The sequence below is a fragment of the Chanos chanos genome, chromosome 4, assembly GCF_902362185.1.
Source record: "Chanos chanos chromosome 4, fChaCha1.1, whole genome shotgun sequence".
Taxonomy (NCBI): Eukaryota; Metazoa; Chordata; class Actinopteri; order Gonorynchiformes; family Chanidae; genus Chanos; species Chanos chanos.
Window position 1 is genome coordinate 20,183,119 of NC_044498.1, and position 24,137 is coordinate 20,207,255.

At 39.4% G+C, this 24,137-nt stretch overlaps 1 protein-coding gene across 4 annotated transcripts; it reads left to right on the top strand.

The window, feature by feature from the left end:
• Positions 1–1,244: 1,244 nt before the first annotated feature.
• snx17 (sorting nexin 17) lies at positions 1,245–24,053 on the top strand. 4 transcript variants are annotated; one of them, XM_030770609.1, is made up of 15 exons: positions 1,245–1,919; positions 5,810–5,884; positions 7,218–7,335; positions 8,919–8,983; positions 11,349–11,459; positions 12,217–12,307; positions 15,237–15,324; positions 17,833–17,902; positions 18,418–18,510; positions 18,731–18,934; positions 20,301–20,429; positions 20,657–20,734; positions 21,081–21,158; positions 21,249–21,290; positions 21,675–24,053. In XM_030770609.1, exons 1-15 carry the CDS (start codon positions 1,860–1,862, stop codon positions 21,792–21,794), a joined length of 1,422 nt encoding a protein of 473 aa, XP_030626469.1. In that variant the 5' UTR covers positions 1,245–1,859; the 3' UTR covers positions 21,795–24,053. The 4 variants fall into 4 exon arrangements, with proteins under 4 accessions (XP_030626469.1, XP_030626470.1, XP_030626471.1 ...); XM_030770610.1 differs by having other exon boundaries at positions 21,084–21,158; XM_030770611.1 differs by having other exon boundaries at positions 5,810–5,848; positions 21,084–21,158.
• The last annotated feature ends 84 nt before the right edge of the window (positions 24,054–24,137 follow it).

Genomic DNA, 24,137 nt, shown 5'->3' on the forward strand with positions numbered 1-24,137 from the left:
CCTCTGAACAGATATCACGGACTCAGAGGCTGCAGTATGCTTATTCAGCATTCCCAAGGTATGCTTTTAAGGATTTGCAATTTCAAAATTTAAAACTGGCATTCTTTCAAGTGAAGACTAAATGCAGTATCAGGCTTGCAAATAATTGCAAAGATCTCGCTCCAGTTTCAGTGGCACAAGACATATTGCAACTCCTGCTGCCCAAAAATTGTGAGATACTTTAAATGGTTGTTTTCTTATAACTGCTAAGTATTTTTGTTCCTCTTAGTCCACGCTTTGAACTGTTTTGAAATAGTGCTTCTTAGAACGCTAAAGGGCTTGCTCTGGTGAATGCTTAAGAGCTTTTATATGGGCTTTTGCGTTATGTGTTTCTAATCATGTTATGACATTTTAGTAATGTATGTCAGAGAGTTTGGTTAAATTGTTTAGTAGGGTTTCTTAGCATTGCTGGTTTGCAACAGACAAAAAAGGTAGGGAAGATTAAACATTTCTTTCGAAGTTTCAAATCGTACTCGATACCTGTTTTTTTAATATTTGAAATCTGGTACTGTTATTTGATGCCATTTTCTGGACGATGAAATTTTTAATGAACGGAAAATATATCCACATGTGTACTATATTCTTTATGAGAACATAATTGTGAGAATAAGGTGTCCTCGGAGCGGTACACATGGACAGATGCAGATTTCATCTAAAATTCCAAATCTTGACAAGCGCTGATTTTCACTTTGGAGGAAATGTTGCACAATTCGGGTGCGCTCGTGTTATCTCACTGTCGGTTTTGAAACATTGTGTCTTTACAAGTCACAGTTAAATACTATGAAGAATTAGATAAAAGTCGAAATTTGATTTAAGTAGCACTAATTTCCCCAGTTTCCCGAGTTTAAGTTTCGCCTGTTCAACTGTGTATAATTTTTCTTCCTCACACTAGGGAAAACACCATTGAAACACAGGGGGGCACGAAAACGATTCCCATACGATTAAACGGCAAACAGAATATTACAGTCAACATATTCCTAAGACAAAAACATTTATAATGAGTTGACTTGAATAACAAATGATCTGTGGCTTTACCAGTTTAAGAACACCCACCTTAAATGTCTTTTTTCACAAATAGCACATTTAGTGCCCCTCTGATGTTAATGGTCTGAACCATGGGGCTGTTGCAATGCCGCGAGAACGAGTGGATACCTTACATACTGAATAGACTGTATTATATCGACCTTGGCTTCTGTGTGAATCGCTACAGCTGTAATGTAACATCGTCCATATAATGCACCTGTAATTTCTTGCATTAGTTTGAACGCTCTTGAGATATCTCTTGTATCAAGCTGTGGCAACCGATTCTTTCTGATTTGCCCCTTAAACTCATTCGTATGTACCACTGTGCGTTGAGACGGGGGATTGCGGACATCAACTGCACCGTTCAGTGCTGAGTTGCTGAGAAGTTCACACGATTGTGGATTTCTGGCAAGATATTTGAACGGATTTCAGACCTCCTCGCTAAAATGTGACTGATTGCATCAGGATTTGATTACATCGACGACACAGGCTAATACATGCCAACAATGAAGGTGGAATACATTCATTTGCAACATGGCTGCTGTTGAGACGATAGTGGGAAAAGTTTAGTATCTGACGTGAACAAAGTTTGTATTAATCGCGTATGCAAGACTCTTGTTTTCTTAGAAAACTGTCATTTGTCTAGATTGCGTTCGGTTGAGTATCCAGCAAGTGGCGATAAACGAGACACAATCTCCTTGAACTGGGTGATCACCTAGAGAACTAGCATTCGCCTGTGGAGTACTTGGGATATTTTATATTGAGAACTGTAAAAGACTTTCGGATTATTTCAGAAAATGCATTTCTCTATTCCCGAGACGGAGGTTCGTTCGGGTGAAAATGGGTCTACATATGTGGTAAGTGGTGGTTGACACGAGCCAATAAGGAGTTTAAATAGGACGAAAACGTGCACTTTTATTAACTTAAATTGCGTTTTATTGCGGGCACACAGACGCCTCTGGCAGGCGTCCACGGTGTGATTTGATCAATCATTATCTGAGCCTCGACTTGTTTCAGGTTTTCAAGGCTTTGTTACAACATCTTTACAAGATACCCAGATACTTGGCTCTGTTTCTTTCATGGGAGTATGGTACATTTTTTATCCCCGAGTCGATAGCTAATAAACAGAGACAGAGAGAGATTTCATACTTCCCACTTAAGTCAGATAAACTTAAGCCTCGACTAAATGTTGAAAGGTCGTACTCGTCTTTTTTTCAGATCACTGACAATTCACAGTTTTCGAGATCATGGTTAGATAGGCGTCTCAGCAGGGCAGCTTGTCTCATGACGCAGTCATAGCTCTCCTTCATTTGGTATTTCTCAGCTGGCTATTGTGTCGATGGGTTGCGCAGTGACCGACACTAGAAATCATTATTTGAGATGTCAGTTTGGAAGAGGTTTGTTGACACGTGCTACTAGTCCCTGCATTCATACTGAGGATGATATTTTCTCACCGACCCGCCAACATCTGTATTGTTACGGTTCAGGCTCTAATATTTCAGGAAATATAATGGATCTGTCTCTTGACTCTCTCCCTTTTTTCTCTCTCTCCAGAAAAGCCATCACGGTGTGCTGACCTCCTAGAGCTGTAATGAGAGACTTGGGTCATTAAACTTGTCTAAACTTTACAGTGTGGCGCACAGTCTGTTCACATCTAAAAGTAGCTTAACCGAACGCTTTTACTGAGAGCTCAGAATAAGGTTTTCATTGTCTGATTCTTTAGACGTCTGCTGGTTTAAAAGGTTCCTCACACCCACAAACTATCTGAAGAGACACAAGCCATCACTGTCATAGTGTTGACTTAACCGCTTCACGGTCCAGTTTTATGAATGAGCTTTTCCTTTAGCTCGGATTTGTAATTTAGTAATATTCTCCATCATATTAAGATCCAGATTATTGGCACCGTGAGTAAATTCAACACATTTTGGCTACATTCTAGAGGTGACTTTGTTACGATGAAAGTCTCTGGTAGAGAAAATGGACTGAAGTATGGACTATAAAATATTCAGAATGCACTCTTTCACACCAGAAGTTTGGCTTTGGGAATGTGTCCTGGATTCAACACTTAAGTGAATTATGACCCGTAGAAGGGAAACCTTTTGCTGTCTGTTGGTGTTTGAAACCATGTTAATCACACAGGAATCCTAAATAAATGGGCCTTTTGAAGTCAAACAATGGCTCCTGTGCATGGCTTGTTTTTGAATATAAGGCTACAATGGCTAATAGTTATAAAAGTAGTTACTAATAGTTACTATTGCCTTTGTTATTTGTAAGGTTTCACATTCCAGTTTTTGATGCTCCTCTGGTTCAGATGATCATTTTCTTAAACTCTTGTGAGACAGTTGTCTTGGATATTGCATAGAAAATATTGGTCTGTATTTGTTAGTTTTCTCTCCTGCCCTATTGCAGTTGTCTATATTTCTCAAGAACAAAACATTATTTTTCATTTCTGTGCAGTTTCTGTCTTCCTGGTTTATCTCTCCAAATCTGAGAATCTTAGAGGTGTAGAAGCTCTCATTTTAGATGTGTTTTCATGCTCCTATTGATGCCAAGCAGAAGAAAGTTGGCTCACTATGGATTAGTCAGGACTGTCTCAAATGCACCTTGGAACCAGCAGTTCCCTGAATGTGCATAGTTTGCAGAGGATCTGCTGAGAGAAAAAAAAAAGAGTTTGCATTTTAAGTGGCAGACTTCCTGTGCAAGCAAAACCTTTCTTTACGAAGGCTGATGCTTCCTGTAGGCTTTTATGAGCATTCTTCCTTCCTTTTTGTATGGGTAGCAGAAGAGCTGACGATATCAACCTTTCAAAACACCACTGAAGCACGTTCGTGCTGAGAGTTTTTATGTCATTGTAGTTTTAACATCTTGATCAAATTTTTATTAAATGTTCAATGTATGATGAAAAGGTCACTCAAGTTAGACTAAGTCATTTAAAAGCCCATTTTATCCTCAAGTCACTGAGACCAGCTGATGTGGTTCAGTGAAAGAAAGCAGGCTTGTAGTATGTTACATAAAAACATTGTTAACCTTTTGAAACTGAGCCTCGTAACCTTTTTTGGCGATTTTCGGACCAAAATTAGAAGTCATGCTACTTTGCACTTGAAAAGAAACAGTCGAGTTTAAATGTTGAATGACTCACTGTCTTTGAGTGGATGATACATTTGACCGGCATTTTCCTCAGATATAGCTCTGGGGCACTCAGTGCAGCTAGGTGAAATGAAAAGAGCACGAGCACTTTGGGTAGTTTTTAGTGTCTTTTCTCTTTCAGTCTCAGGATATTGACTTGGAAAAAACAGTCTTTAGCATAATTTTATGCAGATGTAAGCAATCTGTTCATCGCTTCAATGTCCTCAGGAAGGTGAGGTTATTAGATTTAGGAGGTAGGATTTACCATTTTATGATAGCAAGGATTGACGTAGGACTTGTTTTCTGTAAATATATGTGACCAGACTGAGCAGATTAAATCGCTGAACCATAGCTAACCCTTTCTTATTGGCCTGTTATATATTAGACTGCAGTTAGTCCTCGCTCATTCCAGTACTGACAAATAGGGTCGACACACAATTTCACAGTTTATGTTCAACAGTAAGTTTGCAGCTTCTTAAGCCCATTGGACTGATATCTTTCACTGTTTTCTTTTTGTTAGTGACTGTGCGCCTTCTGGACTGACGAGGAAGCTTGTCTGATTTGTCACACCTCAAAGAGCTAATGATGGTCCAAGTGATGAATCACTAGAATAAATTTGGATAAAGAGATAGAGGAACTGATGAAGTACTTGTGTCTCTCTCTGATTGGAAGATATTTATGGCTTTAAATGGCACAACCATAACGCTGACTATAAATGTTGCTGCTTCAGGGAAAAAAAAACAAAAAAAAAAAACAGTGAGTGGTTGGCGTCGTCATAACAAAAAGAGAAGTGCAGGGGAAGCGATGTGAATCTTGATTACAGTGAATGGCAGCTTGGATAAACTGGCAGGGCTGTTTACCACACTAGAGCTGGTAGAGTGAGAGATATGCTGGAGTCATGCTTCTAACGTTAACAAAGGAGGAATGGAAGTCGTTGCCTCACCACACACCCATGTGAAAAGAGCATGACATCGTCTTTAACACTTTCTGCATGGTCAGTGGGTTGACCGTGAACCCTCTTACAGCGGTGCTATCTGCACTTCTACCTGAGTTTTGATAAACACAGCTCAACTGAAACATGGATTTGTTTCCCCATTTTCAACCATTTCATTTTACTCTGTGAAACAGGAAGTGGGTAGTGTACCTTTGTGGTGTCAGACTCTTACTGTCATGCCTACATATTCAATCACAATAGCCTAGTTTTTGTCCATTTTGTATTGGTAAAATATATTTATGTTCCACTGAATGAAATGATACAATTTATTTTCACGTTGTTACTGTCCTATTGGCTTTCAGAAAGTTAAATAACATTCAGATTTAATGTAATTGTTTCTTTATTTTAATAATGAATTATATTATTTCCATTCAGAAGTAAAGGTAGCTTAAAGTTTATGGAGGAAAGGCAGCAGAAAGTCAAAAGTGTTCTCTAGCTCTCTGCATATCTATCCTCGAGGTCCTGTAAAGGTTTGAGGTTTGTCTCCTTTCCTCTGTGTGCCCTCCTATGTTAATGGTCACAATGCATTGATCCCTCTGTTTAAAGCTGAGCTTCACTGCAGTGTAGTCGTTCCTTTGATGTCTTTAATGCCACTGTTACTAATCCCTCGATCTGCCTCCTGCATAGGCCTACAACATTCACGTCAACGGTGTCCTGCACTGTCGAGTCCGTTACAGCCAGCTCCTGGGCCTTCACGAACAGGTAATCAGTTTTTTGTCAAACATAATAAGGTGACTAAATCAGTTCTACAACTTTATAAGAAGTTGGCTCACACACAAAAAAGAGGGATTTGCTCTGTATGTGATGTAATATCTGGCATGTTGTATAAAAATTTTTGAGCTGTCGTCTCTCAGAGGGAGGACACAACCTTGTATGCGCTCTGAGAAAATTTCTGGTCTGCAGCTTATCTTTGTATATGACATGGCTAGTTACACTTGTCAGAGCTTTACAAGAGCTTGTCAAAATGCAAATTGTAGACCAGGCAACCTTTGCACTCTGCTGCTGTATGACACCGCACATGATTAAGCTGATTTACGTAAAGAATGTTCGGAGAGAAAACGAGAGTAACAGAAGAGCTGGGCTGGAAACTAAAAACAGGCTTTAGGGTATGAACCAGGTAAACAGGTGTAAAATATGTCTGGAGAGGTTCTACACAGAGTTCCTAAAGCACCAGGGCATTTGGTAATTGATTGGTGAGAGATATAGAGTGGAGGGAAACTTAAATGATTCTGACGTCAAAGCTGTGTTTTCTAGTGCTGCAGCTGCTGTTGCTAGGAAACAGGACATGGTGTCTGTGTGTGGGGGGGGGGGGTCAGATCAGACTCTCTCTCACTGTGGGGGTTGCCATGGTGTAGAGATGCAGCCAACCTTCTGTCCTTAGCCCTACATAAAATTACCACCACAAAATGTTTTTATATTTCACCACTTACCCTTCAAAACAGGTGTCATTCTTGCTTTTGCCATTAAATCCTCTGTACTGTTTTTTTTTTCAGAATTTGTGTCAATATATTAAATTTGTGTTTTCTGCATTGTACATTTGTGGTTTTCTTTCGTCGCCCATTATATGATAGTAAGGAATGCCTATCTGCAGTATGTTGCTGTAAATTCCAGTTAAAAGGGAACTGCCCTTGGCACTGTTTTGTTACATTGTGTTGGTGTTTGAATTTCAATGACAGAAGCAGAGCTACGGTATCTGTCACATCCATCATGTTCTCAGCAGTTTTTCACTGATTTCAGTGCGTGACAGGAAAAGACAGATGGTCAGTGCAAACCAAAGGTTAATGCTAGGTCACACTGAGTGGTCAATGCTCTTTCATTACTGTCAGTGAGTATAGTTGGTGAATTTGATTTCATGTCGGTTTCCAGAATTACAGTCAGTTAAAATCACATTTTTACATAGAAACTCACTGGATTTTCAATACTATTCATGGAAATGCATGAGGGGAAATGTATTTTTTCAGTCTATGCGAAAAATGTCAAAACAAGTGTACTTGGACTCATTTCCTTTTCCTGTTTTCCTTTATTTTATGCCCAGATAAAGAAAGAATATGGCAACAATGTCGTGCCTGCTTTCCCTCCAAAGAAAATCTTTACTCTGACCCCTGCAGAAGTGGAGCAGAGGAGGGAGCAGCTGGAGAAGTACATGCAGGCAGGTGAGTGTGCTGGAGGGGCAGAGAGGAGTCTGAAGAGGACAGATTCTCCACTGGATTTTTTAAACTGTCAGCCCCAAAAAATTCACCTCAGCTCGTCTCAGCTTCAACAGTGTAGCCAAATGCGGAGCCTTCTGACCCAGTCAGGGAAGGGTGGGGGGGGGGGGGGGGGGGGGGGTGGTTTGGAAGGGAGTCATGTGAGGACTAGTTTCCAGGCCAAATCTGACATCCCAAACTGTTCTGAATCAGTTGCAGTGTTCAGCAAGTTCAGTTTCACTCAATGGAGCTACTGCACCAAGCAGGACTGAGCTTCAATAATAGAACACCACTGACACATCTGTCAGAAACATACAGCTTTCTTAACAGTGATGAGAATATATTTTATGATAGATTATATGCGTCAGTGTTTTGTGTTTTTTCAGTTTATGTTGGTATGTAAGATACGTAATCCAGATTTAGCTTTTGACAGGCAGCTGGTCAGAGATGAGTTTGTTCTGCAACACAAAGAGAATTTGGTCGTACCAACGGTACCACGCTTCGTTTGTTCTAATCCATTCAAGTTCTGGCACTTTCTGTAGAACAAGCTAAGCCTTGTTGAGCAAATTTGCTCATAGTCTGGGCGCACACAAGCTGTTCTTGGCTGGACACTCACACGGTTACATCACACTTTAACTGGGGTTACGGAAAATTAAGTGCCACAAACACACACGCACACACACGTACACAGTTCGGTGTGAATGAATTGTGCGTTAGGACAAATGTGGGAGAGATGTGCTGGGTTGCTGTTTATGAATGCGCTATAATGCTTATGAAAATAAACACAGGCGGCTGTCCAAGATGGCCTCACCCCTGCCATACTTGTTCATTCTCAGAAGCAAAACTTAAGTGTGCAAAAGATGAAGCGATTGAGGACATGATGTGGAAATTCGTGCCAGTGTAATCACAAAGCAAAACAATCCTAACCCTTGTTTAATTAACTTTAGTAATATTCTTTTTTGAGATATTCACGTGACCCTGTGGGCTTGATTGATTACTCGTTTTGCTTTTTCCAAGTTTGGATTTAGGTAATAATTCACAGACATTTGACAGATATTTGACCAAGAAGTTAGTCATTCGTGGAACATCCCATGATGTCGTCAATCATTCGGCTGAGAATTCCATGAAATATCTTGAAGTCATGAGTTTACTATTTTAAATGAGTTGCATCTAAATTTTATTGCTTTGTAGTCTTTTGTAATTACAGATTTGCTTGGCCTTGCTTTTTAAAAACACATTTCTGAAAAACCTGGTTCCCTTGCGAAATCTCAGGGGATCTGTCAGCATTTTTCAGCTGCAGTCCTTGCACCCTTGATAATGAACATTTGATTGAGTCCTGCACTCCCAACTCTGGTCCGCAGAACAGAGGATTTGTTAACAAGTTCAATTAACTCTGCTGCTGCTGGGCTACAGTGAAGATCTCTGAGAAAGGACCAGGACGGGTTTTGAGAGGCAGTGTGTGTTTTAGGGTCATATTTAGCAACATCACTAAATGATCACCCAGTTTCTTCCTTCATTTTGTTCCTTTTCTCTTTATCTTTCCCCTACAGTCCGTCAGGACCCTGTGCTAGGTGCCAGTGAGATTTTCAACAGCTTCTTGAGGAAAGCCCAACAGGTAAGACCTGCTGTCTGAATATTTTGAGTCAAACAGATGTTAACTGTATAACTCATTTGTAGCAGTCTCTGTTATTGTTTGGGACCATTAGATCTTCCTCAGTGTGAAATATGCATCATATCGTTTCTGTGAGTTGATGTAATGTTTGTCTTTAGGAAAGAGAATCACAATTCTGACTTTCCAAAAAACCAAACAAACAAATAACCCTAAACAATCAGTTCTATGATATGTCCCTGTGTTCTTCAGACACAGAGGTCTGTATACAAAATCACAATCACGTCATCTGTTCCGCTTGCGAACAGCTTACAAGTACAAAAAAATCATTTTGATTTGGGAAAATGTCTATGTTGGAATGGACATGCCTCAGTTTTTTGTCCAGCTCTGCCCTACTGCATTTATCCATTAGACTTAGAAAGAAGATGCAGTGTCAGATTGACCAGTACTGTTGGAGTAAAGCCCATGAAAATTGTCCAGTGAGTGATATGCAAGAGATTTGCTCATGACTCTTATGCACACAAATCTCTGCAGTGTGTGTACTGACAGTCCTGATAGACAAATATCATTAGAAGTAGAGGAGACAAATGAGAGATGTGACTAATGTGTGAATACGCACTGAACATACAAATTCTTTTAATTATTCTTTATTATTCATTTGCGTTCTGCACCATTTGTCAAGATTAATTTTCAGTAGAATTTTTGCTAATTGTTTGTGATTCAAACACGTAATGCTTTAGAACTCCCATTAGACTTTTTGTTGGCCAGTAATCCACAAACAAAACAAATTGTGCTCAATTGTTTTTATTCCAAGATGAACAAAGGGCAGTTTTCCAGTTTGTACTGTGACACCATGCTTACTCAAAGTATTTATTTGGATTTCTAAAAGAAACAGTGAATGCATTAACAAGACCTGACGCCAGTGTGTGTCATCAGGCATGAAGGGTATGGTCAAAAGTCTGCCAGTTCTAGTGTCACTGATTTTTTTATTTATTTTTCTTTTAATCATAGAAATGATGTATTTTGACAAGAGCTGTTACAGCGCTGAACTTGTTCTTTTCTCCTAATTTGGAGAATGTTGCCGATGCGATGAGATGAAAATGCTTTGTTGTCCCACTATGATGATCTTTAAATGTGAGAACTTTTCCTACGTAGGTCTGACTGCCTGTGCTAGTCAGACAGTGAGAGAAACGTAATGCAGTCATGGAACACACCTGTGTGTGTATTGTTTGTCCTCACTGTTTCTTTCTTCATCTGCCGGCATCTCGGCCGTCATAGTCGTGTTATGTTACACCCTTAGACATTTCTCTCTCACTTCAGCTTATGTTCTGACTTATGAGCCCAGTCCAGGTTCTCTTTTTGATTGTCTAAGAGGACATTCAGCTCAGTGCTGAAATGGCCCTCTCTCTCTCTCTCATAGACCTGATACCTCATTTGGCAGTCAGCTCCTGTCTACTCCAGTCTCCCTCACTGCAAAGACAGCGGGAGCAGAATGAGAGATTAGAGGTCCCGTCCTGTCGTTTCATTATCCCTCTTTACATCTTCTTGCACTCTGCAGCCCCCCCCCCCCCCCCAACCCCCAGTCTCAGCGAAGGCACCGTAAATATGACGGATTGGCTATGAAACATTCGATTCAGGGACAAACCCAAATAGTAAACTCCTACGATTCATCCAGTGATGTATCGTATCTGGTTACGGCTTCCTTATTCAGTGAAACTTTACATCTCGCTCACATATTGCTCTTCTTTCTGCTTCTTCTTTTTATTCTGAACACCGTGTCCTTGCCCTATACTTTAATCTCTCTGCAGCGTAGCGTACACTTACTGTAGCCTTCCTTCTCCAAAGGGTTGTCCTTGCCTTAATTGAAATTCCAGTTGAGCTGTGTCATTCAGTTTTCATCGGTGTGCAAACTGAAATGGAGTTTCAAACCTGAACCCACATGACCTTTTTGGTACGAATAAAAAACAGACATTAAAAAACAATTACTGTGTACTTATAAAGTGATTGGGATGGGGAGATACAAATATTTCTCGTAAAAGTGTTAATTATTAACATCTCAGCATGTAAATAGGACTGCAGTAAGTCAGTGTTTTGGGTTCCAAACCAGGAACTGGAGGTTTTCTGGCTCTCATCCCAGACAGAGCACCTAGAAATGTTGACTTATTATTGGAGGGCTAGTTCTAACATCCCTGTTCTTCCTTTACAACATCTCCTTTAACCCTTACCATGGCATAACAACCTTCAAAAACAGAAAGTGTGCTAGGTGGCCATGCTGTGGTTAAATAAAGGAATTAAAAAAAATAAAAATAGAATGTGGTCAGAACCATTCAAAGGTTACTTCTGTGTAAATTAGCTTATCTTTGACCTGCAGGAGACCCAGCAGATACCCACTGAGGAAGTTCACCTGGATGTCCACTTGTCTAATGGTCAGAAGATCAAGGTCAACATCCTGACGTCAGACCAGACTGAAGATGTATTGGAGGTAATGATGTTATAACCACCTGAAGCAGAGGTCCTTCTGTTTTGTTCCACTTTTCATCTTCTCTCTCTCTCTCCTTCCCCTCTCCCCCTCCCTGCCTCTCTCTCTCTCTCTCTCTCTCTCTCTCAGTCTCTCTCGTTTGGGTCAGATCACTTGAGCTGATCCTGGGCAGAGCAGACAGGGGACAAGGCTTAGGTTCCTTATTGTATTGTAGACCTCAGCAGTTGTTCTCCAGGATTGTTGTCATAATTCATTTCTGTACACGAGGTGGGCTTGAAGAGTAGATTTATTAAATAAGTTCCCAGATGTCTGCTCTTATTTGTCGAATATTTGTAAAACTAAACATTTGCATTAAAAGCTTCAAAGAAGTAGAACATTTGTAAAGAGATATATGTAGATAAGTTACAAAAAATACAATACCTTCTGTACAATACCTTGTTTTCTCTAACTAAATCCAGTAAAATGAAAATGCTGTTGCATTTCCGATAGAATGTGACCCTTAGACATTCACTTTTTTATTTATTTTCCTTTTAATCTCAAGATATGTATATTCTTAATCTATAACAAACATGCTATTTGTATACATACCATTTCAACTCTGAGCATTCCAATAAAGTAATTACAGTTGTTCCCAGTGCTATTATATCACAATAGTATTAACCTTAGTTTGCGTGCCATTCATCTTGACATGAATTATACCCGTTTTTTGACTTGATAATAAACAGTTAATGGAAGTTCTCTCTTCTCTTCTCCCTGCTAGGCTGTGGCATCTAAGCTAGAGCTGCCTGATGAGCTGGTTGGATATTTCAGCCTCTTTCTCGTTCAGGAGGGAGCGGACGGAGGCTGTACATGTGAGTGAACCTTCAACCTTTTACCCACATCTGCTTCTCTGCACTGTAAAAACAGATTTAATGGTAATTGCTCTGTTGTGAAGTTGTGAATCGGTTATAGAACTTAAAAAAAAAAAAGTCGTGACAATTGCATTGTAACCATTAGATTCCACTAACGCAGTACACATTCCAGGTCAGATACTGTGTAACAAAGCAGAATGAATTTGTGATTTGTAAATTGGTCTAAATTTGTTACGTCTTTGGCAAGTTCATTACCTAACTTGATCCCTATTAATGAATTGGCTGTTTCAAGCTTGCATACATATTTAATCCTTTTAACAGTAGAAAGCTTTAAGACATAAAGCCCTTTTTGAGACCAGTCTCCATATGAAAGTACCAAAGCTACTTATTCAACTTCTAGAGCGAGAATAACTGGTGTTGAACCCTCATTAGAGCAGAACAAGCTACATAGGAGAGCATGATTTTTGACTAATTTAGCTAAGAGAAGAAGTTTTGCCCCCCCCCCCCCCCCCCCCCCCCCCTACATGTTTCTTGTCAAGAAAGTGGTATTTTTTCTCCACTGGGTCAAACATCTGCCTGGTGCCAAAATGTACTGCTAGCTCTGTGATAAAAAAAAAAAAAAAAACACATCACAGGCCTCAAAATTTACCCGTAGACGCTCTCACTGGAACGCTTTATTCCGTCCACGTCACACTGATACACTTTTTACAGATATGACCCACAGTAGACCAATCATCTACTCAAGTGTGCAATATGTTGGATTAGATTACAGTAATATTTTAAAATTTCTGGGATACCAGTAAGATTATGTCATTGGTTTCTCCATCCTCCTCCTTGAAAATTTGTTGGGATTTCAAGGCCGTTCTGATACAGTGGGCTGTCTTGATGGTCCCAGAGGGAGTGCTGAGGATTAGGTTTCAGTGCTGATAGTCTGAGGATGAATCGGGTATTACTACACACTTAACTCTTCATCCTGCTTAACTGTAAAATTGGCGTGAGAAGAGTCTAAAGACCTCAGTGCTAGCCAAGACTCTCTATTACGCAACAAAAAAATGACTAACAACAGATTTCCTTTTCAGTTTACTGTTCGTTGGGTCAGGGCAATGCGGTAGCAACATTAAAATGGTGTGTCTGTCTACACGATGTACCGTCTGTTTTGCAAAGAAGATAACACGACAGACCTAAAAAAAAATTTAACCAAGAAATGAGTGCCTGTCGCATGTTTCTATGAAATCTCTAAGGCATAGAGAATATCCTTTTGTCTCATTTGCGTGTTTCATCTGTACCATGAGTACTTTACATAAGAACTCTAATAATGAAATGGGTTCTTTCCCTTGACTGTGTCCTTCATCCTTCCTTTTTTCATATTTCTGCTGCATTTTGAACCATCAGTCTCCCTAGAGATTTATTTCTTTTTATTGAATGTATGACTGTTTCATTTTTCTTCTGACTTTTAAGATTGAATCCAGTGCTTGCCTGACAGCACTGCTCAAACAAAAAAAAAAAAAAAAGAAAGAAAGAAAAGAAAAAAACCCCAAAAAACTGAATCTGTGTCTGCGAGCTGATTAAATGCAGATGTCTTCTTACTCGCGTAGCATTGTGCTTCTCAACCTTCAGCACCCAGAAATCTGTCTAGTGTTTGCGAGATTTACAGCGTCTTAACACGGTTGTTTACCCCGTGGCTCAAAACGCTCTGGCGTTCACGTGGTACCGACCCACGCTGGAGCCCGTCCTCATTCTGTTGCTGGCCATGTTTACACCTCAGGCCTGGAATAATGGTCCGTTTAGCATGTCACACCACAGGGCGCTCTTTTCCACTTCATATCAGTTTCCACTCTCGCCTTGAGAGTCGTGAACTCCGAGTTTGTCTCGCGCAATAGGAGCCATACTTCACGGTAATACGAAGGTTGAGAAGGGGAGGAAAGTGAATATATAACAAAATCTTAACACAGCCAAATTATTGGTTGACAAAGCAAAAATAAGCCTCTCGTTTCGGGTTGCTGAGTTTGGCAGACTGCCACACATTGAAATGCACCAGTGTAGAAAAAAAGGCTTTGTACACCTCGAACCATTCCACCCTGATATTATTGCATGCTGTTCTGTAATTGCATTATAATTTGAGAGAGACGCAGAGCAGAAGAAAGAAAAACAAGACAAAACAAGTGTTTAGCTCATTTGCAATATATAATACATACCAGTATGAAACTAAATTGCCTATCTACTACTGTTACCTGTCCAAAGAAATCGATATTTGAGAAACTGCTGAATTACATATTAATGTCTGTAGTACTGCTCCAGAGTCAGACGTGGAAAGTATAAACTGTCTGTCATGTGCAACATATACCTGCAGCCACATGAATACCACAACAGCTGAAGGATTAGTGTTTTCACTTGGCTTAGAGCATGGTTACATCAACATAAAGTGGTCTCATGTCTGAGCATGCTGTTTAATAGCCTTTTATGCTGAATCCCAGGAAATATTTTGAAAAGAACGAGATGTTTTCTATTGCTCAGAAGAGATTCACTGTAAGAACCATAGCACTAGGGTCAAGCCCTTAGCCAACATCCTGGAGGTTGGTTCTCTTTTGTATCAGACATATTTGAGTTCCTCCTAGTTGTTATCTTCCTGTTTACTTTTCCTTGCAAATCAACCTCTCAACAGCTGCATTGCCTCTCTCTCCCTCCTTCCCTCTCTCCTTCTTCCCATCTCTCTGTCCCTCTCCCTGCCTCCTCCCCCATCACCCTCAATTACAAACTGATAACCCTGTTACTATGCTCTGTAGACATTTTCTCATTTTACATTGTTGGCTTTGCCAAGATTGTTATTATCATCTACGTGGCTGTGTGATTGTTTAAAATTTTTTTTTCCCTTCTCTGTGTTTGCCCCGCAATTCAACTCACTCGTCCCTGTGTTCCGACGCTATGCCAGTCGTCCGAAAACTTCAGGAGTTTGAGCTGCCTTATGTTTCTGTCACCAGCCTGCGGAACCCAGACTTCCACGTTGTTCTCCGAAAAAGGTACAAAGCAGCAGCTTTCTCCTGTGGTCCACGTTAGTCAGTTGCCAGGGCATGGTTAGGCTATACATGTGTGCAGTGGTCGGCTGAGTCCTAAGAGACTAGCCATTCCCATCTGTATCATCAGATCTTAGACCATGTAATTGGAGGCCTTTTGATGGTCTGACGTGCAGCCGATGTTTTACACAAAGTACGCATCAAAATGTAAGACTGCGTGCTGATTTCTGAAGTTCAAAGGGTGTGTGTGTGAGAGAGAGAGAGAGACATCTGTGCATTTTTAACCAGTATCCTTTCATATCAAATATTCTCAGTTTCACAAAACCACTTTTTTCAGTACAATGAAAATAAGTGTTTTTCATGATGTAGAATCACACCACCAGATTTGAAGTTGTTCTCTGTGAATAGCTGTGTATTCAGCATTCCGCTTTGAGACATGGAAATATAAGAGAATAAATCAGCTTTGAGGGGAATCTCTGGTGTATAGGATCAGAGGCTGCTGTTCTCCAGAAGTGTGTTTTCTTAGGGAAGAGGGCCCATGGTACTACCCTTCCTGGCATATCTGAGATCCCTGCCGATGAGTTTTTCATTTCCATCTCATTGGCAAGAACTCACAGGATGTATTTTTTTTTTTTAATTTAGTGTTAAGGAGAGGAGAGATTTGCCTCTTCTCTTACTGTACATTTAGTCTTGGCTAATTTACCGTGTTAGACTTGCTAGACTCGGTGGTCTTTTGACTTTACGCAGTACAGCTGTGAATTTCTCCTTATATAGTCCGCATTCAGTGCAGCTCTCTCTTATTTTATTGGGAAAGGCCCACAGAGAAATTGAGTTTGCAGTATTCTTTTCATCAGCAGAAATTCTCTGAAAATCTATGGAGAGCCCTAGAAAAAAAAAAAAAAAACAGCATTTGGTTCAAGTAACTTTAAAACATCCGAGGAATGGTGCGGGCTGCAGCTGTTGAGTATTGTGGATTTTTGGTACAAGTCTCATTTTTGTACTATAGAAAGCATTTGGAAGAGCAGTACTAACAAGTCTTAGCTTTTGAACATCAATAACGTTGTTTAGGCCATGTTTGATTATCGGGTAAAAGCTCCGAGCTTTTTGTTTCTGGGTTGCTATGAATCAAATAATCGTGAACAGTATATGTTTGTGTGTTTAATTGTTGCGTTATGAGCGTACGTCTTTTTACGTTTGGAGTCTGGGCCCTTGTGATTTCATTTCTGCTTTACTCTTTCCTCTCCTCATCGTACATTTTCGCTCTTAAAAGGGGTGCACAGGAAGTCAGCGTGTAGTTTTTGCCCTGGTCAGTCCCTCTCCGAGAACCTTCGTTTTCTTGACCTACTTTTCAGCGGAGTGCAGAAAGCTTAGGAGCAGCCGGGAGACTTAGGGGGGTGAGAAAAAAAGAGAGAGAGAAAAAAAAGCTCCACTTTAGAGGACCAGAGCTGGGATTCAGATCAAACTGTTCTGTGGATCCAATAACACTGTGAATAAAAGGCAAGAGATGCATCAGAATACTTCAGAGACAGAGAGAGAGAGACAGCAATACCAAAAACCTCACTATTTCTGTAGTTTATAAGTGCTGTCAAACTTAAACGTCTTTCTGTTTATTACCTCTTACAGAGACAGGCTGAAAGATCACTAGAGTCCGTGACTCTCATACAAGTTATGCTGCTTTGGAATTTTACTCCATGTCTGAGAGTTTTTCTCTCTCTTTTGGCCTCATAGATAGTTACTAAAGGACAACATGGTGCACATACTCTGTCATCTACTATATCTTCATTTCAAGTGTAGATGCCTCAGTGTAGATAATTCTGTCATTGTTGTGTGCAACAATTTGTCCACTTTAACATTTCATTTTGCAGATTCGATTTACAGCCAAACAAGTCCGTGATTTATGTGGTCTTTTGAATGCTTGTAAAGGTTTTTGTCACAAAAGTTCTCAGAGGAGGTCAGATTCTAAACTATGACGGGAGTAGATGAAGATGAATGAAGTGGACTGCTGTGATTAATCACTAAAGAAACCAAAAGCACATTGATTGGTTTATCCATCACGTCGACAGAGCGGAGCATGCGACCCGATGTTTCATCCCTGATGGCGGTTATTTCAGTCTTCATCTAGCTTTACAGAAATGACCTTACAATATTTCATTCTTTACACTTTCTCAGACTGGAAAAAGAGTTCATTACAAAATAGTATGTGACATTATAGGTAAACTGAAAACCTGTCAGAGCCTTTGTCTTCCACAAGGATTTTAAATTGGAAACTTGTCTTCCACAGGGATTTTAAAATGTATCAAAAACAACAAAAAAGGTATTTTATATACCAATACATGTACACACTGATCAGGTCAAATTGTGTCCAAGATTCAGAGAGCCAAATTCAAAAGCTTGGTAATGTCTTTTTCAGAGTTTCATCCGATGCTTGACTCAAAATCCACATTGAAAGTTCTTTCTGAATCATAGAATCTGGTTAAGAAATGAAAGTGATTATGTGTTGTCTTTTCCTTATAGTTACTGGGATACAGCATACGATAATGACGTGATGGACAACAGGGTGGGGTTAAACTTGTTATATGCTCAGGTAATCAGCCCATCTGTTTATTATTAACAGCAAATAATACTCACTTATAAAATGAAACATAACATTCTTTTGACTCTTCAAGTCATGACCAAAAATAAACAAAGATAGTCCTTAACACTCCTGTTTCATGAACTCTAATGAACTCTAGTGTGGTGCAACATTTCAGCTGTTTCTGTTGTTGAGGGCAGAAGTAGCGGTTTGTGGAGAATTTGTGTTTTTCTTTTCTTTTCAAGCATAGACTTTTTATATAACCTAAAGCTACAGAAGAATTTGGATAGGCACATACTTTTATTTTGCTCCTACCATGAAGGCTGAGTGCAAAATGTCACGTTTAATTTGACACTTAGGGAAGCACTGCCTCTCAGAACTGTGCCATCTGCTGGCTAAATGTACGTCACGTTCAAGTAGTTAGTCTGCCTGCATTTGATTTATTTAATCTAACGTAGATGATTTTTCGACTGAGGTTTTGAGGTGCAGGAATGAAAGGTAAGGGTTCTTTTTTTTTTTTTCCACAGACTGTGTCTGACATCGAGAGAGGATGGATTCTAGTGAACAAAGACCAGCACAGACAACTGAAATCTCTACAGGAGAAAGGTTCAAAGAAAGAGGTAAGCCAAGTGGAGACAGATAAGATCATCTCTTATCTTGTGGTTTAATTCTGGGTTAAGAGAAAGATCGGTTTATTGGGTAGGTTTTTTTTGTTTTTTTTTTAAGCAAAGATGTTATCAGTTCCACATTAAGATTTGAACAGAATCACAGATGTTTCTCTAACCAAGCCACATAGAGTTTATGACTTTCATTCTTTCTTGACTGTTTTTTCATATGCAGTTCATTCGATTGGCTCAAACGCTTAAATATTACGGCTACATCAAGTTTGACCCTTGCATCACCGACTTTCCAGAGAAAGGTTGTCACGTCATCGTCAGTGCTGGTAACAACGAGCTAAATTTCCATATCAAACTACCAAATGACCAGATGAAGGAGGGTAGCTTTAAAGTGACGCGCATGAGATGCTGGCGTGTCACTTCCTCTGTGAGTATCACCTGTTGACTAAAGCCCCTTGTTTTGTCTACAATAGGTTCTTTGTTTTTCTGGGAATTCTGTCTACTTCTTGTTTGATCAGTAATACTGGTTTGTTTAATCAAGCAAAACTACACTGTTTAATCAGTACTACTGCTATGTTGTGTGTTTTCTGTGTTTGTGTTTGTGTAATTTAAAAACAAAACAAGTTAGTGAGTGCTGGCACTCAGCTGTAAACAAACAAATTAAAGTAATCAAGATGAATTGTTTTACAATAAAAAACATGGATTCGGTGTAGGGCACTGCTTTTGATTTTATGTCACAGTTTACATTGTAAATGTTTTTGGGTTTATTTTTTGTCCCATGTCTCTTCCATAACACAATGTTTTGAGTTCAAGGTCTAAAAAAATACTGTTGTTTGATGTTTTTTTTTAAAGGAGGAAAAATCTCTGCCTTTTCAATAATTAGGGGTGAAATCAACTTTATTATCTTAAAGTACAATTTTATGAAATTATCTTTAAAATAGATACTAGCATTCTTAGTGAGGGTTATGTATTGGAAACATTTGCCGAGTTATGTTTGATTCTGGCATTTTCAGTTTAGAGATATGGTTAGTGTTAGGGTTAGTGTTCGTCCAGTCGTGCGGATGTACGGACAGCTCTGTCGTATCTTGATTACACTGATTAAATCCTACATGGTTTACTGCAATTACTAGAGATTGGCCTTGAACCCCCATTGTTGTATTTCACCCTTGGATTGTTTGTTGAAACACATTGCACAGTGTTCAGTCACGTTGCCTTATAGCTGGCAATACATAGAGACTATTACCATGACCCCAGTCAATCAATCAGTTATTATTATCAAGGGAGGAAACATATTCACCAGCCCTGTTAATGCATTTCCTGCTGCCCTGCCCACTGCAGAGAGATTTGAGCATTCCAGTTAACAAGCCTCCCTTCCTTTTTATTATTACTGAGGGACTCTGTGTGGATGCATTTTATATCTTCACACACTCACATACTCATATTATGTCTGTGGCTGAAAATACCACATTTTATAAATGAGTAATATGTGGTAATTATTTTTTAAATCAATATTTCTAGTTGTTACACCATTCAACTGGCCCCTGGCATATTATTTGACGAGCCCAGAAGGCATCTAACCTCAGTCATTAATCATAGTTAGTTCTGACCTTGACAATAAGGTACAGAGTTCTGAAGACCACCGAGGACATGTTGGTAATTATGATGAAAAGGATTGTGAATTTATTGATGATGATGGTGATGATTGTAATGATGAAGATACAGGCAGCGATTGGTGTGCATAGCAGAGCAGTCCTTTTGTAGAAATTCAGTTGCATTCTCTTATCGCACCACAGCAAGTTCCAATGACGAACGGCACGAAAAACCCTTGCAACTCCAGCAAATGTGAGGTGAAACTGGAGCTGGCCTTCGAGTATCTGATGAGCAAAGACCGTCTGCAGTGGGTCACCATCACCAGTCCACAGGTCAGTCCAGCATTGGCTCAGGGATCAGCGTAGCAAATACGAGTGAAGGAGAAATGGATTGTACTTTTCTCCTCAAAGGCTGAAGCCACACAGATAAGTCCCATGAATGTGTCTTTATGTCCTTGAAACTTTAGTTGCTTTGTCTTACTCATCTGAGCTGGGCAGTTATAACATGGGTTACAGAGGTAATGTTTGGGTCTCTGACTGGAATTGATTGGTGGTTTTAGGCAATCATGATGAGCATCTGTCTTCAGTCCATGGTCGACGAGCTGATGGTGAAGAAGTCTGGAGGAAGCATCAAGAAAGTCAGTGTCTGGGTTTGTAAGCATGCGTGTGTGTGTGTGCGTGTGCGCGTGCATGTGTGTGTGTGAGTGTGAGAGAGAGAGAGATTCAGTTAAAACATATTTACTTATAGTTCATGAGTCTTTTTTTTTTTTTTTTTATATCAAGACTTGGTCAGTGAATCTGTTTAAAAGTTCAGCCATAACTGCTAGACAGCATTTTTAAGTTGGTTTCTTTTAAGGAAGATAAATCAAACTTGATTGTGCTGTCTGTGGAGCAGTGTTGTTTGGGTTTTGAATCAGTTCACGCCCATTGCTGTGGCGTGAGACGTGAATCTTTGTGCTGTGGCTGAGTCTTTTGTGTCCTCAGCAGATGCAGAGGAAACGTCTAAATGGCTCCCTCCATCGTTCTGACAGTCAGCAAGCTGTGAAATCCCCTCCGTTACTGGTGAGAATATGCAGCTTTAATTCACCACTGCCTAAAATAAGGCCAAAAACAGGCCTGTTTCATTTGTTTTGGTTTTTGTGTGTTTTTCAGGACTCCCCAGACCCTAATCGTGAGCAAGTAGTGAAACTCTCAGTGAGTAATGCCCTGGTCTGAATTTTCTCCCATAACCACTTTCCTATTTTAGAATTTATCTGGTAACTAATTCTCTACAGTTTCTTCTTAATCCTTTGCCTTTCCTAATGTGCCCATCACTGAATTAGCAGTTATGGTTTTTATTCTCTTATGTTCTATGGTAGTTTTTCACAAAGCAAGCAAACAACTTACAGCAACATGCTCTCAAATAGACATTTTTCATATATTTTCACCTGTTGGACGATATTGATTTCTGTCAGCTAGTACACTAAAGTATAAGACCAAAACTGCAACATGGAAAGTGAATTGAAACTTGTTGTCTTTGACCATAGAGACTTTTTTTTCCTGACCATCTTCTCACTCTGTTCCATATCTTTTCTCTAGACCAAGCTGACATCTGTCTCCCTCAGAGGCATCAGCACCTCAAACTCTGCCAATGACATCAGCAGTAACGATTTCCATGGAAACTACGCCTTTGAGGGTATTGGAGATGATGACCTGTGATGGCAGGGAGTCTCGGGGCCGAGTGGGGAAAAGGAGGTTAAGCTGGACTGAGCCAGGCTGAGGAGAACTGCCCTATTCTGCAAGATAATAGCCTCATTTAGACTCTTCAAAGCTTCAAAGTCTCCAGCAAATTCACACAGCAAAGCCTCAACTTTCACTGCTTGACTAACAACCTCACTCCTGCTTTTTCGCCTCGTGCAACATATCCAGTTCACGCACATAAAATTTAGATCAAAGATGTCGTTTCAAGTTTGACCAGATCATTTTTTTTTAAAGCAGGATTGATTGAAATCTTCACATCAGCACCAATTCAGTGAATACAGCTTTGCACAGCAACTTCAGAATAAGTCAATAAATTTTAAAATTCTTGAAGTTTAAATTTTTAAGTGAAGCTCAGTTACATAATTTACTATACTCAAACGTTGCTGCTAAACATTGATAAAGTAAAAGTCCCAGAGTAGTCCCATGTACTAACTAGAGACTTAAAACTGTGCTCTTCTTAGCCTTTTATTTGACCACATTCTCAATGTCCAGTGTGACATCAAGAATGTATCATCGGCTTCATGGAGTGATTCTAACCCCAAATACTTGCTGGCCTTCATATGAACAACCATAAGTGAAAGTGAAATGAAAACAGACTAGGTCTGTTGTGTTTGGCTGAAAAGCTGTGAGGCTGATTTGGCTTGTAGCTTCACTGTTTCCGTTGTGATTCTGAATGTGTCTGATGAATCAAAGTTCATAGCTTTTATTATCATTTTATTTCTCACATCATCTAAAAAGTCAGGTGTCCAGGTTGAACTGCTGCTTTGTGCATTGTGCCAATTTTTGTGGGGTTTCAATGTAACTGTTCTTATCTAATTGGAAGTTGTCTTCTTACTTTTAAAGAACATGTTTTGGACATGCAAGTTTTATTACCGCAGTAGCCTGGTATTTGCATACAAAGTTGTTTGCTTCAAGTTGGTTTAAATGCCAAGAAGCTCACCGACTGAGAGTAGAGCAGGTCTGATGTAATAATAGTGCTAATATGTAGCTGCATGTTTTCTGTTTTTATAAAGCCTTACAAAGCCTCTCAGTTCAGAGCCACATGAACAGAGGAGAAGAAGGATGAAGAAAACAGGTTTTTCTCTGGTGGGTTTTAAAGCAGTGGTTAGGATCTTGCAGAATTTGGCAGAATTTTTAGTAGTATGTTTGGCAGAACTGCTTGCACTTGCTGAACCCATAATTTTGCACAGTATTAAGAAGGATGGATGACTTGGATATTTATTGAGTTGAAAGTAACAACAGAAAAAATCCCGGAACATCTTAGAGAAGTTCTGAATATCTTGTCATCTTCTTCTTCATTTTGTTTGGTTATTCCAACTGATATTTTTAGGAAGGTTTCTCATTAATGCCAAATTATAGTTTACTAAAGCATTTTGCACAAAAGAAACATTTAAAAATCATGGTAATGTCACTTTTATATATGTACATGCAGTTAAGAAAAAGTATTCTAAACATTTACTAATCTGTGTATTATCAGTAGCATATTAGAATCAAACATAATCTAAGCTGTAAAAAAAATAAATAAAATACTAGAAACTAACATTTATCATTGTTTACAGATATATAAAGTTGTAGAAAGAGAGAGAAGTGTTTACAAATTTCACATCCGAATTTTATGATTGTCGTATTACTCATGGAGCATTTTTATTTTTGCGGGCAACATCATTCCGGAGTCACTTTTTTTTTTTCCTTAATTTCATTTTGTGATGTTTGAAAAAAAAAAAGAAATTGTGGAAATCATCTCAGAAGATTGTGATGAAATGGTGCTTAGAAAATAGCTACATTTCATATTTCATGCTGATGTCTGTTCCGCATAGCAGGGCGTAAGTGTCCTTTGGCTAAATGCCCATATTCTTCATTTTCCAATGGCCTTCATTCCAAAAACACATTCTCATTTGAATCCTGTTTGCCACAGCACAGAGAATACTGATGAAGGTAAGTTGCTGTTGGACGATGGATAAATTACATTTCATCGTAGGTCTTAGACGCGCAAAAAGTCAAGACATGAATGCAGATGGCCTGTAATGTTCTCTCATTTATGTCATCTATAATTTTTTTTTTTCCTACATGTGTACTCTGTTCTTTTTGTCTGTCAGTAAGAGTCTGTCAGTATGATTTTTATTCATTATTTTTCCATTGCCAAATTTACTGTAAGAACAAATGACTGGTAGATTCAGATTCCTGGACTTCAATAAATTTGGGTGCCAAATTACACTAGTTCACTTGATTTATTGTCGTCTATTCTATGATTTGAGCTTCAATATTGGAACGGAGTGTCTTTTAAATTGGCAGATAATACAG